At 53.7% G+C, this 11,118-nt stretch overlaps 1 protein-coding gene and 1 long non-coding RNA gene across 2 annotated transcripts; both read right to left on the reverse strand.

Moving 5' to 3' along the window:
• Positions 1-294: 294 nt before the first annotated feature.
• On the reverse strand, positions 295-2,461 carry LOC150009396 (uncharacterized). The gene is made up of 8 exons (XM_090279364.1): positions 2,404-2,461; positions 2,241-2,273; positions 1,935-1,967; positions 1,808-1,840; positions 1,644-1,703; positions 1,478-1,510; positions 489-521; positions 295-398 (listed from the first exon to the last, which is right to left on the reverse strand). The coding sequence occupies exons 2-8, from the start codon at positions 2,257-2,259 to the stop codon at positions 295-297; spliced, it is 315 nt and encodes a 104-aa protein (XP_090135490.1). The 5' UTR covers positions 2,260-2,273; positions 2,404-2,461.
• A 119-nt stretch (positions 2,462-2,580) lies between these two features.
• On the reverse strand, positions 2,581-2,981 carry LOC150009397 (uncharacterized). The gene is made up of 3 exons (XR_016511164.1): positions 2,927-2,981; positions 2,754-2,807; positions 2,581-2,620 (listed from the first exon to the last, which is right to left on the reverse strand). It is a non-coding gene; the product is annotated as an uncharacterized LOC150009397 (long non-coding RNA).
• Positions 2,982-11,118: the final 8,137 nt, after the last annotated feature.

The raw sequence follows: 11,118 nt of genomic DNA on the forward strand, positions 1-11,118 counted from the left end.
TTTTCCAGTGGGCCACGCCCTCTAGTGGGCAGTCTGGCTCCTGGTTGCATTTATACTTCTTTCCCGTCAGCCTCCACCTGCCCAGTGCCTCAGACTCTGGGAGCTCCTGTCTCTGATATTTGGCTGGCCTCTGGATGTTTGCCAAATGACTGCTTTGTGTGGGACACCAAAGGAAGATACAGAGTGCGGGTCTCACCTGACTTCTGAGGTTTTAGTCCTCCGAGACCTGGAAAAGAGAAGGCGCCATCCATGAGTCCATAAGCCCACCTTACTCCTCTTCCTTTAGAAATAGGGTCAGGCACCCATATCAGCTAACCCCCCAGTGATACCCATACTCCTGAGCTCTACGGCCTTGCCTGGCTGGGCTCCTGCTCCTACGAAGGCCCCATTCCCGAATCCTGGGGAGACAGAGCAGAGGGGAATAAGGAGCAATCTGAGACTTGGGGGCAACAGACAGATAAGGAGATACCAGACAGAGTGGAGCTCACCTGGCTTCTGGGGTTTTTCATCCCTGCCATAGCCTGGAGAAGAGATGAGAAGGTGAGAGACCCAGAATCCCCGCCTCTGGGTCTATCCCAGAAACTCAGCTTCTACCCCCATACACCAGCTGTCCCTTCACTACCTGGTCCAAAGCCATTCTGTGCTGTGAGACCTGTTGGGAGGCAGGGTGGCACAGGAAAGCTGGGTGCTGCTGAAGTGGAAATGGCTCCTGGCCTCCCCACCATGCCCCACAGACCTCTGGCCTTCCCTCACACATCCTTCCATTCATCCTGGCTAGATTCACAAATTGGGACAGGTGTCTGTGGGCACTTGTGACAGGAAAGAGACTGGGGAGACTGAGGCAATGAGGAACTGGACCCCCAGACTCCTCCTCACAGTTGCTGTCCATTTCTGGCCCCTGAGACTTCCAGGTAGTCTAACTCCCACTGCTTCTTCCTGTGAGTCCAGGAAGTCCAGGGAGTCCTGCCCTAGAAACATCAGCTTCTAGGAGCCAGGGTTTTTCACTTCCTGCTTAAATCCCCAGGCCTCCAGCTCCCTCCCAGCCTCAGGACCTGCCCTCCCACTTTCCACCTCTCACGGGTTTCCCCTGCCCCCACAGTTCTGACCACAGTCCTCGAGATGGTGTTGGGCTTGTATGGTTCGGGGCTTGTGGGCAGAGCCTAGGGAGTTGTTGGCCGGTCCATGTTGACCAGCACAATGTCTGCTGATGTGCCCAGCCAAGATCCGACTCAGGGCAGGTGAAATGAATGAGCCTCTCTGCTGGGAACCAGGGTTGGGGAGGGGTATATGGGACCCTGGCCTCTTTCTCTGAGCCCCTCCCCCAGCCACTTTACCAATGGGCCTCCAGACCATTGCCAATGCCAGATACTGGAAAGGAAGAGCAACGTGAAGAATGGGTCTGGGGAGGGGACAATGACAGGGATGGGTAGAGACAAAGTCAAGAAGGGAGGACAGGAGGGCAGGGTCTCTGGCTCACCTGGTTTCTGCAGTTTCATGCCCCCTCCCAAGCCTGGGGAGAGACCAAATGCCACTGAGCCATATGTAGACTTCACTCCACAGAAACCAATTTTCTGCCCTCCTATTCAACCAGCTCCTTCCCCTTCTTCCTTCCTTGAACCCCAGTTTGGCCCAGGTATCCTCACCTGGCTGGGCTTCGACTCCTGGAAATGCCCTGGCTCCCATCCTATTCCCATTGACAAAACCTGGGGAGATAGAGCAAGGAGTTAAGGGGAGGCCAAGCAGCAAGGTGTGAACAGGGATGGATGGAAAAAGATGAACAGGGACATAGGGACAAGGTAAGGTTCACCTGGCTTTTGAGGTTTCACACCCCCTCCAATTCCTGAGAAGAAGATGGGGACCAGGTGAAGGAACATGGAGCTCCCTTGTAGCCCCAAACCAAGCATATGCCTCCAGCTTTCACCATCCTCCCCTACCTGGTCCCTGGCCACCATTCTGAGCTGCAGGGCCTATGGAGAGAAGGCAGGCAGAGGCTGGCGCTGGGCCTGTGTGGGCTCACACCTTCCATGCTGTCCTCATTCCAGGACTCCTGTGCTCCACCCTCCAAACAGTTCTTCTCAGGGAGCAAGTAGTGAGAAGGGCCTGGAAGTTTGGAAGACCCTCCCCAAGACTGCAGCTGAAGCATAGGAGTGGCCACAGCAGCCCAGCAAAGGGAGCAGTCCCTAAGAGAGTAATAGTGCCAGAGCTTGGGACTGGGTGAGAGGGTCAGTCTCTCCATTCACCTGGCTTCTGAGGTTTCATTCCCCCTCCCAGGCCTAGGAAGAGATAGAGAAAGAGATTGACACTGACCCCACCAGTCCCCTCCCCCAGAATGCAGATCACGACCCTGAAAACCCCTTCGCCTTGCCTGTCCCTTCCTGCAGCCACTGCCCTGGGCACCCTCACCTGGCAGCGCTCCTGTCCCTGGAAAAGTGCTGACTCCTAAACCATTTCTGCTCCCAAATCCTGGGGATACAGAAGTGGGGACTGTAAGCCCTGAGATGGGCAGGTTTCAGGCGCACAGAGGAACTGGGATGGAAATAAGCAGGGAATGGGCCAGAATGAGGGAATGCTCTCTACTTACCCGGCTTCAGCTTCATAGATTTTGTTTCCCCTCCCAGGCCTGGGGAGCAACAGAAAGGCTGAGCCTCCTGACCTCTCCCAAGAATCTGACTCTCTCCCCTACTGATTCCCTGATTCCAGCCCTCAACCTTCTCCCTCCCTGTACCCCAGGGTGGTGCCTCATGTGTCCTCACCTGGCTGGGCTCCCAGCCCTGGGAAGGCACCAGCTCCCAACCCATTTCCATATCCTGGGAAGACAGAGGCAGAGGGAAGAATATGCATACAGAAGATGGAGGCTGGGGCTTCAAAGGGAGGCACACACATGGTGAGGCAGACAGAGAAATGGACATGGAGAGCAGGGTCTTACCTGGCTTCTGGGGTTTCACACCCCCTCCAAAGCCTGGGGAGAGAGATAAAGTAGATGAGGGGGCCCCTGGGATCCAGTCTCTTCCCAGGACTCCTGGGATTCACTTGGAATCCTAGCTGAGAGGGGGGTGATGTCCTCAAACCAGTCAACAGGAACCCTTATGTGGTCCTTTCCTCTGCTTCCAATGAGTTACCAGTTCTGCCCTGGGGGAACCTGGGAGAAGCCCCTCCTAAATGTTGATCCAGCCCTATCCCCAACATGTCATACCCATCCCTCTTCCCCCACCTCACCTGGCTGGGCTGCAATACCTGTGAAGGCCCCTGCTCCTAGCCTCTTCCCATTTCCAAATCCTAGGAAGACAGGGCAGAAGGGGATCAGAGAGAAGTGGAGAGTAATGGGAGGGTCATGTCATGATGGGGGGAGATAGACAAAGTGCGGCCTCACCTGGCTTGTGGGGTTTTACACCCTCGCCAATGCCTGAGAAGGAAATGGGTCAAGTGAGCGACTCAGGAGATCCCATTTCAGAAATGCACTTAGATTACTGGCCCCAATCCCACCACCCACCTACTCTGAGCCCACCTCTATCTGTTCTGTAGCCCTTCTGAACTGGAGGGCCTGTGGTGAGAGGGAGGAATGAACTGGGGGTGTTGGGGTTCCTAGCTGGGGTGGGTGTGCAGGACCCTTGCCAGAAACAGCAAACCTGAAGACTGCCAATCTACCCACTCCCTCCAGAATCATTTACCAACTCTGCCCCTTCCCTTAAGGCCTGGGAAGGAACAGGGAGAGGACCAACCCCAGACCCCATCATTCTCACCTGGCTGGACTCCCAGGCCATTTCTCTTCCCAAATCCTGGCAGGACAGAGGTGAGGATATGAGAGAAAGATGGAGAGAGAGGGAAAGAGGGAGAGACGGAGAGGGAGAGGGAGAGAGAGAGGGCACTTGGGCTGGGCAGGACTCATCTGCCTTCTGAAGTTTGACACCCGCTTTGAAGCCTGGGACGGACCCAGGACCCACCCACCTGCGCACAAAGTCTGCTCCCAACTGGCCTAGGGGACATGCAGTGAGGGGCAGGGTACATGGGTTAGATGACACCAGAATAGTCTTGATGGATTCTTGGTGAGGGTGGAGGAGGGTGAGGAGAAGTATTTGCAGAAGGGAAAAGAGGAGGCCTGTAGGAAGGGGTCTCAGGTGGGCCCACACCTTACCTGCTCCCAGGCCACTGGGGGGGCCATACCCTGGGGGGAAGAAATGATGGTTTGAGCCTAAGGGAGGCAGGAGGGGCAAGGAGCCAGGGTGCTCTGCCCTCATTTGGAGGACACAGAGCTGCCCCCACCCCTCAGCCAACTTTATATGATCTGTAGCCATTCGGACTCCCTAAGCCTGCAGGGTCAGGGAGAAGGGTAACTTAAGAAGGGACAAAGATGGCCAAATCTGGATGCTCTCCCTCCTGCTGTGCAGAGCAAGAGTGTACCGCACCCCACCCCAGGCCTCAGTTTTTTCTCTGTTCACAGGAGGAGCAAGGACAGAATGAGGTAAGCAGACTGGAGGCTGGGGTACAAGGTGGGGGTCTGTGTCCCTGGAGGCAGGTTCCCTACTCTTTTCCTCAGGGATGTGTGTACCTTTCCCTTCCATTCTTATTGGAGTGTTTTAGACCCCTCCTTTCCTGGAAATTTCATTTTCCTCACCCCTATCCCCCAGTCTTTCTCTCCAGCACTAGGTCTCTGGAGAGAGCCCTTTCTCCCACCCTTAGGACACCACAGGTAGCTGGAGTAAAGACCCTTCTGTGACACTCAGCCCCCTCCTCCCACCTCTCACTCCAGCCTTCTCTCCTCCTATCCTGTCCCACCTCCAGGCCTTTGATCCTCTTGCTTCCAGGGATGTACTTCCCCTTTCCTGTCATAACCCAATCCCCCTTCTTTGAAGACCCAGCTCCAGGCCCCTCCTCTGGGCATTCTGGGGCCCTCATATTCGCATACCCAAAGTTGATATTCTGCTCCATCTCACACTGTTTCAAGGATGTGGGTCTCTGCTCTGCCCACTTGAGCTGACCATGGACAAGACTGACTGCTAGGAAGGAGGGATTCGTGTTCTCTAGGGCCCCACATCTGAATCTCAGAGCTGGGGAACATTTGGGGCTGTCCCCCAGAGAGGTTCCAGACCTCTGGGAGAAGAGACCAGGTCCTCTTCCTGGACCTCAGTGCCAGGAGGGTCCACTTACCTTTCCCTAGGCCAGGAGGCAATGAAGGCAGCCCTGGGGAACGGGGGGTGGGGTGGAGGGGTGAGTGGGGTGGGTGGATACTAACTCAGGGTGGGGACCCCAGAGACAGAGAAGGGCAGGACCAAGGCATCTATACCTCAGTGCCCCAAAACCCTACCCAACCTAGACTTCAGACACCAAGTTTTCCCTCTCTCCAGAGCTCCAGCCTCTGACCCAATGTTCAGCCTATACCCCCCTAGCCCCAACCCCAACTGCCCAGACCGTGCAGCTGCCTGCCGCCTGTGCTCACCGCCTTGTAGGCTTTCAGAAGTCAGGCAAAGTAGGAAGAGGGCTGCAGGGAAGACCCAGGTGCCCATGATGCCTGGTAGAGTGGGAAGGCACATACCCTTGGAGCCTTTAAACACCCCTGCTGGGTGGGGGCTCTTACCCCAGGTCCCCCCACTGTGAGTGACAGAGGCTCTGTTGGCAGGCCCCAAGGGGCCAGTCCTCACCTCCCTCTGCAGCAGGAGTCCAGCTCCTGGACTTCTCCCTGCCCCACCCCTCATCCATCATGGGCGCTGACAGCTGGGACAGGCCCCCACCTGGGCCCCGAGGCTCCTCCACCCCTGTATGGCCCTGGCACCAGGCCTGGGCAACTCAGATATTACCCCAACAGTTGGTGACGGGCAGATAGGCACTGGGGGCACCCCAGGCCCAGCCCAAACACAGGTCGGGAGAGGGAAGAACCAGGTCCAAAAATGTAGGTGTGGCTGACAGGGGAGACTCAGAATGAGTTACTGTGTTACATGGAAAGAGAGAGCAAGAGGCAGAGGCCACAGAGTGTTACAAAGGCCTGTGGCCAGGTAGCAGTGTAGCACACTGAATCTGACAGGTATACTTGCCCACAAGAAGAGAAGCAGTATTATCCCACCTAACCCTGAAGACTGAAGGTGCGACACTGGAAGATGGCCCTTTGTACCCAGCTGAGGCTGGACTTGCAAGAGTGGGCTTGAGCCTCCCTCCCATAAGGGAAGGCTGGGTCACACCATGCTCATCCTGTCCCAGGGTTCTCACTGTTTCTTGAAGGCTCTGCTAGGACCCACCCACTGCAGGATGTCCTCCCAGCTTTACCTCCATCTCTTGCTGAAACACAGCAGCACTGACTCTAGTTTTGAGGGACAGGCTCTTGGGGGGCCACTGCTCAGGGTATGGTAGGGGCAGGATTACAAGAAGGGTACCTGGGGGGCTAGTAACCACTCCATTCCTAGGGGGAGAGTAGATGGAGTTGAGCCAAGTGAAGGGGGCTTGGTGGGAGTGTGAGAGGACAGGAGAGGCAGGCCTGGGAAATGTCAGGAGTCAAGGGTCTGGACACCAGCCCTTACCTCTTCCAGTGAGTCTGTGGACCCCACTGGGCTGGCTGGGGACAGCAGTGACTCAGACCCCCTGGACCCTAGTCCACAAGGCCCCACACCCTGTCTATCTGCTGATATGCTCCCTGCCTGGTGAGCCCCTCCTGGCATCTGTGGCTAAGGAGTCCAGCTTGCCAAATGAGGTAGGGGCCTGGAGAAGGGCTACAGTGAGGAGTGGGAAGGAGGTGATGCATTTTGCTTCTTATGTGAGGCCTTTGAGCCCACAACAGCTACGGGGACAGCTCCAGCCACCGCTGGACTGCAGGTCCTTTTCCAGGTACCCCCTCACCCATAATCCCCCCAGAACTGAGCTGTGCCTACACCTTCCCTCCCACTCACCCTGGGGCTGCACCCTTACTGCTCTCTCCCCACACATGAGGGCCCACACTCAGGGATTACATTCATCTGAGCACACACACAGCACACAAAACCATGCTGTGGCACCCTCTCCTCAGTCAGACCCACCTTTGCACAAGGCTTCTGCTGGGTCCCCTCAGTCCAGTGCCCTGACATAGCACACCACATGTCCACCTTCAGCCCTGCCTAGCAGAGGCTGTAATCTGGAGTCCTGGAGAAGGCTGGACCTTCCACTGGCTTCTGGGAGTGGCTCAGGAGTGGCCCCTGGCTCCAACCACCCAAGAGAGCCAGGGACAGCTGGGACTGTTCACTGAATCTCCTCAGGGAGGGATTTCCTCCCTGCCACTTGCTCCTCTCCGTGGCAACAGGTACTGGGGCTTCCTGGTCTCCTCATGGAGGGAAGCTGAGTGGCCTCATGGTTAGCGGGCTGGGTGCTGGATTCAGATTCAGATTGGGCTAAGTATCTGCTCTATCTATCTGGGAAGCTGGAGCAGGTATCTGACCTCCCTGAGTCTGTTCACTCTCCTCTAAAATGATGATACTAACAGTACCACGGTGTCAAGGCTATTGGAGGAGCTACTTGATACTCATTTTACAGATGGAGAAACAGAGGCAGAGAGTAGAAGGGACTTGTCTTAGATTGTATACCTACTAAGTAGCAGGACTGAAATTTGAAGCCAGGCAGTATACACCCCCACCCCAGTCCACAATCCTCTACTTTCTTCTACTCCACACACTTCTGGCAGCAAGAAGCCCAGTTACTCCAGACACTGAATTGCTCTTTGCCTGCCCCACACCAGTATGGGCCCAAGGTGTCTGCTTTAGACCTATGATAGCTGAGGGCCCCCTACACAGACCCAGACACACAGACATTCGGCTCACCTCACAAGGTGCCAGGAAAGCTTGGCCCAGGAGGAGGCAGCTGGGGAGACCAGGAAGAACCATGTGGGAGGTAAAGGCCGGGTGCCTGCTTGGCCACTGCCAGAGGGAATGCTGGAGCCCACAACCACTGATTGCCAGGCTGCTTGGGTGTTGGCATGGGCCTGTGGGAAATGTCAGTCAGCCAGGGACCTTGGGCCAGCTTAATGCTGCTCAGGACCAGGGCTGGGCCCAGTTGGGCATCCACAGCCCCTGCATTGCCACCACACCTACCCCCAGCACAGCTGATCCCCTCAGCTCACCTCCAGCCCCAAATAGGCAGGGTAGGCCTGAGAGCACATGGATCACTTTGGGGCTGACAGAGCTCCTGATGGAGCCCAGGCCTGGGCCACCCTTTGCTCCCAGGCTTGAATAGAGGAGCAACTTAGAGGGCCGGAGCTAGAAGCCCAGAATAAGGTGGCAGCTGGGATGTTAAAAGTGCAAGACAGCCCTGGCCTGGTAGCTCAGTTAGTTGGTTAGAGCATTTTCCCAATAAGCCAAGGTTGTGGGTTTAATTCCCAGTGAGGGCATATAAAAGAATCAACCAATGAATGCATAAATAAGTGGAACAACAAATCACTATTTTCTCTCCTGTCTGCCTTCTCTCTAAAGTCAACAAATAATTTTTTAAAATATTTTATTTATTTTTGGAGAAGGGAAGGGAGGGAGAGGAGAGAAACATCAACATGTAAGAGATACATCAATCAGTTGCCTCTCGCACCCCCTCAACTGGGGTCCCTCCCTACAACCCAGGCATGTGCCCTGACTGGGAATTGAACTGGAGACCCTTTGGTTCACAGGCCGGTGCTCAATCCACTGAGCCACACAAGCCAGGGCAAAAAAAAATTTTTTTAAGTGCAAGACAGAGGCCCAGGAAGTCAATCACCTAAAATGACACAGATGCCCTGGCCAGGTGGCTCAGTTGGTTAAAGCATCATTCTGTGCACCAAAAGTTTGTGGGTTTGATTCCTAGTGAGGGCACTTCCCTAGGTTGCAGATTTGATCCTTGGTAAAGGCGCATATGGGAGGCAACCAATTGATGTTTTTCTCTCACATAGACATTTCTCTCTCTCTCTCTCTCTCAAATCAATAAACATATCCTTGGGTGAAGATTAAATAAAATAAAATGACACAGCCTGTGTCAATAGACTCCCAGCCATCTACTCACAGCAGCACCACCTACCTGCCAGGGTGGGAATTAGCAGAGAGTAGCAAGAAGGGCGCCCAAGTGCCTATAGGACAGACCTTCTGAAACTGCAGCTGTGCTTAAGGCCCCTCGGGTCACCCTCTCAGCCCTCTGTGTGGCAGGCAGCTCTTCAGCCTCATCCCTGAATCAGAGCCTCTGGGACACCTTCCCTGGCATCCCCAGGCATTTGCACTGTGCAAAGCTGACCTATATTAACTTCCTCTCCTCACATACCCATCTGTTTATTAAAACTGTGTAAAATATGGCATATATTCTGGGCTAAATATCTGCTCTATCTAGCTGGGGAGCTGGAGCAGGTATCTGACTTCTCTGAGTCTATTCACTCTCTTCTAAAATGATGACACTAATAGTACCACGGTGTCAGGGCTATTGGGGGAGCTACTTGATATTCCATTTTACAGATTGGTAAAGAGGCAGAGAGTAGAAGGGACTTGGCTTAGATTGTATACCAGTGTGAAATATGGCATGCACCTATGCAGCTGGCACAGAGATCAAGAAAATTGAACACAGCCAGTTCCCCAAAAGCACCCATCACAATCTCCTCTTTCCTGCTAGGCAGTCGTATTTGCATTTGTGACCGTTTTCTTCCCTTTCTTTCTTTTTCTCCTTGCCTTTCTTAATCCACCTTATCCTGTTTTGTGGCCACATTGAAAGACTTTCTGGAGAACGTGTGGGCAGGGCAGGTGCTATTGTGGTGATGGGGACACATGGGGACATGTGTGGCTCAAGATGGCTCTCACCTGGTTGTGCAGCTAGGAATCACACTCCTGGGCATGGGTCAGGGCCTTTCTCGTGGACAGTGCTACAGCCAAGCATTTTGGTCTCAAATCTTGTGGGTCCTTGCTTCTTTCCCTGTGACCCTGGGGTGGGTGTCGGAGTCTTGACCCCTCTCCTCCAGATTCCTCCTTTTGGCCCAGACGGTTGCTTTAAAAACTGCAAAACACTGTGCAAATCAGGGAGTGTTACTATTATTAAACAAAAGATAAGTCCCTACTGCGTTCTAGCCCCTGTACTAAGCACTTCACATGCATTTTCTCATATAATGCTCATACTTCCCAAGAAGATAGGAACTATTATATTTTACAAATGTAGAAACAGGCCGAGACATAAAGCAAACTAGCCCACAATTGCACAGCTTGTGTGTGGCAGAAAAGGAGGCCGTTTCCCTGACCTTGTGGCCCATGCTCTTAGCTGCTAACTGTACTTTACATTATAGCCCTTCTACACAATGTCCATGGGAAGCATGTTTTTTAATTCAAAAATAGTTTTAAAAGTCATTGTGAGTTAAGACTTTCAGGAATGGGCAGTTGGGAAGAGGCCTGACTCTATGACTCTTGAAGATGGGGTTGGCAGAGGGGATGGCAGCTGGAGAGGGGCATGCCTGCTCCCAAGAACTCCTGGGGACAAGCCTGGAATCTTTAAGAAGGATCCTTAGTGAGTCACAGGGACTGTGGCTGCCAGAGATGCTAATACAGAGGAAGGGTGCAAGTAAAGGAGAGGGGGCTGAGTCTTCCAGAGAAGCTCTGGGCCTAACCTGGGATGCCAGGCTGATCTGTGAGCAACCTCAGCTCCACTCATGTCAGGAATCAGCACTTGCTCTGCGCCAGGCTCCTGCTAAGCACTTTTAAGGGGATCATTCCACTTGAACCTCTAGCACAGTGGTTCTCAACCTTCCTAGTGCTGCGACCCTTTAATACAGTTCGAGTTGTGGTGACCCCCAACCATAAAATGATTTTCGTTGCTACTTTATAACTGTAATTTTGCTACTGTTATGAATCGTAATGTAAATATCTGATATGCAGGATGTATTTTCATTGTTACAAATTGAACATAATTAAAGCATAGTGATTAATCACAAAAACAATATGTAATTATATATGTGTTTTCCGATGGTCTTAGGTGACCTCTGTGAAAGGGTCGTTTGACCCCCAAAGGGGTCGCGACGCACAGGTTGAGACCCGCTGCTCTAGCAGCTCAAGGAAAGCTTCATCAGCTCAATTTTTAGAAAGGAGACTAATCCAAAGCTCAGAAAGGTCCAGGTGCGTTTCCAAGGTCGTTCAGCCCAGGACCTGAGGGAGGTTGTGAGCTGAGCTCACGTCTCAA

This window comes from Furipterus horrens, unplaced genomic scaffold, assembly GCF_987537825.1.
Source record: "Furipterus horrens unplaced genomic scaffold, mFurHor1.1.pri manual_scaffold_5, whole genome shotgun sequence".
NCBI lineage: Eukaryota > Metazoa > Chordata > Mammalia > Chiroptera > Furipteridae > Furipterus > Furipterus horrens.

What these genes read in the sequence shown, in the direction of transcription:
- LOC150009396 (XM_090279364.1), bottom strand. An exon ending in GAATGGTGGCCAGGGACCAG is followed by an intron (nt 1,841 to 1,934) that starts GTAGGGGAGGAT and finishes TCTTCTTCTCAG; the next exon opens with GAATTGGAGGGGGTGTGAAA. An exon ending in AGGAGTCGAAGCCCAGCCAG is followed by an intron (nt 1,511 to 1,643) that starts GTGAGGATACCT and finishes GTCTCTCCCCAG; the next exon opens with GCTTGGGAGGGGGCATGAAA.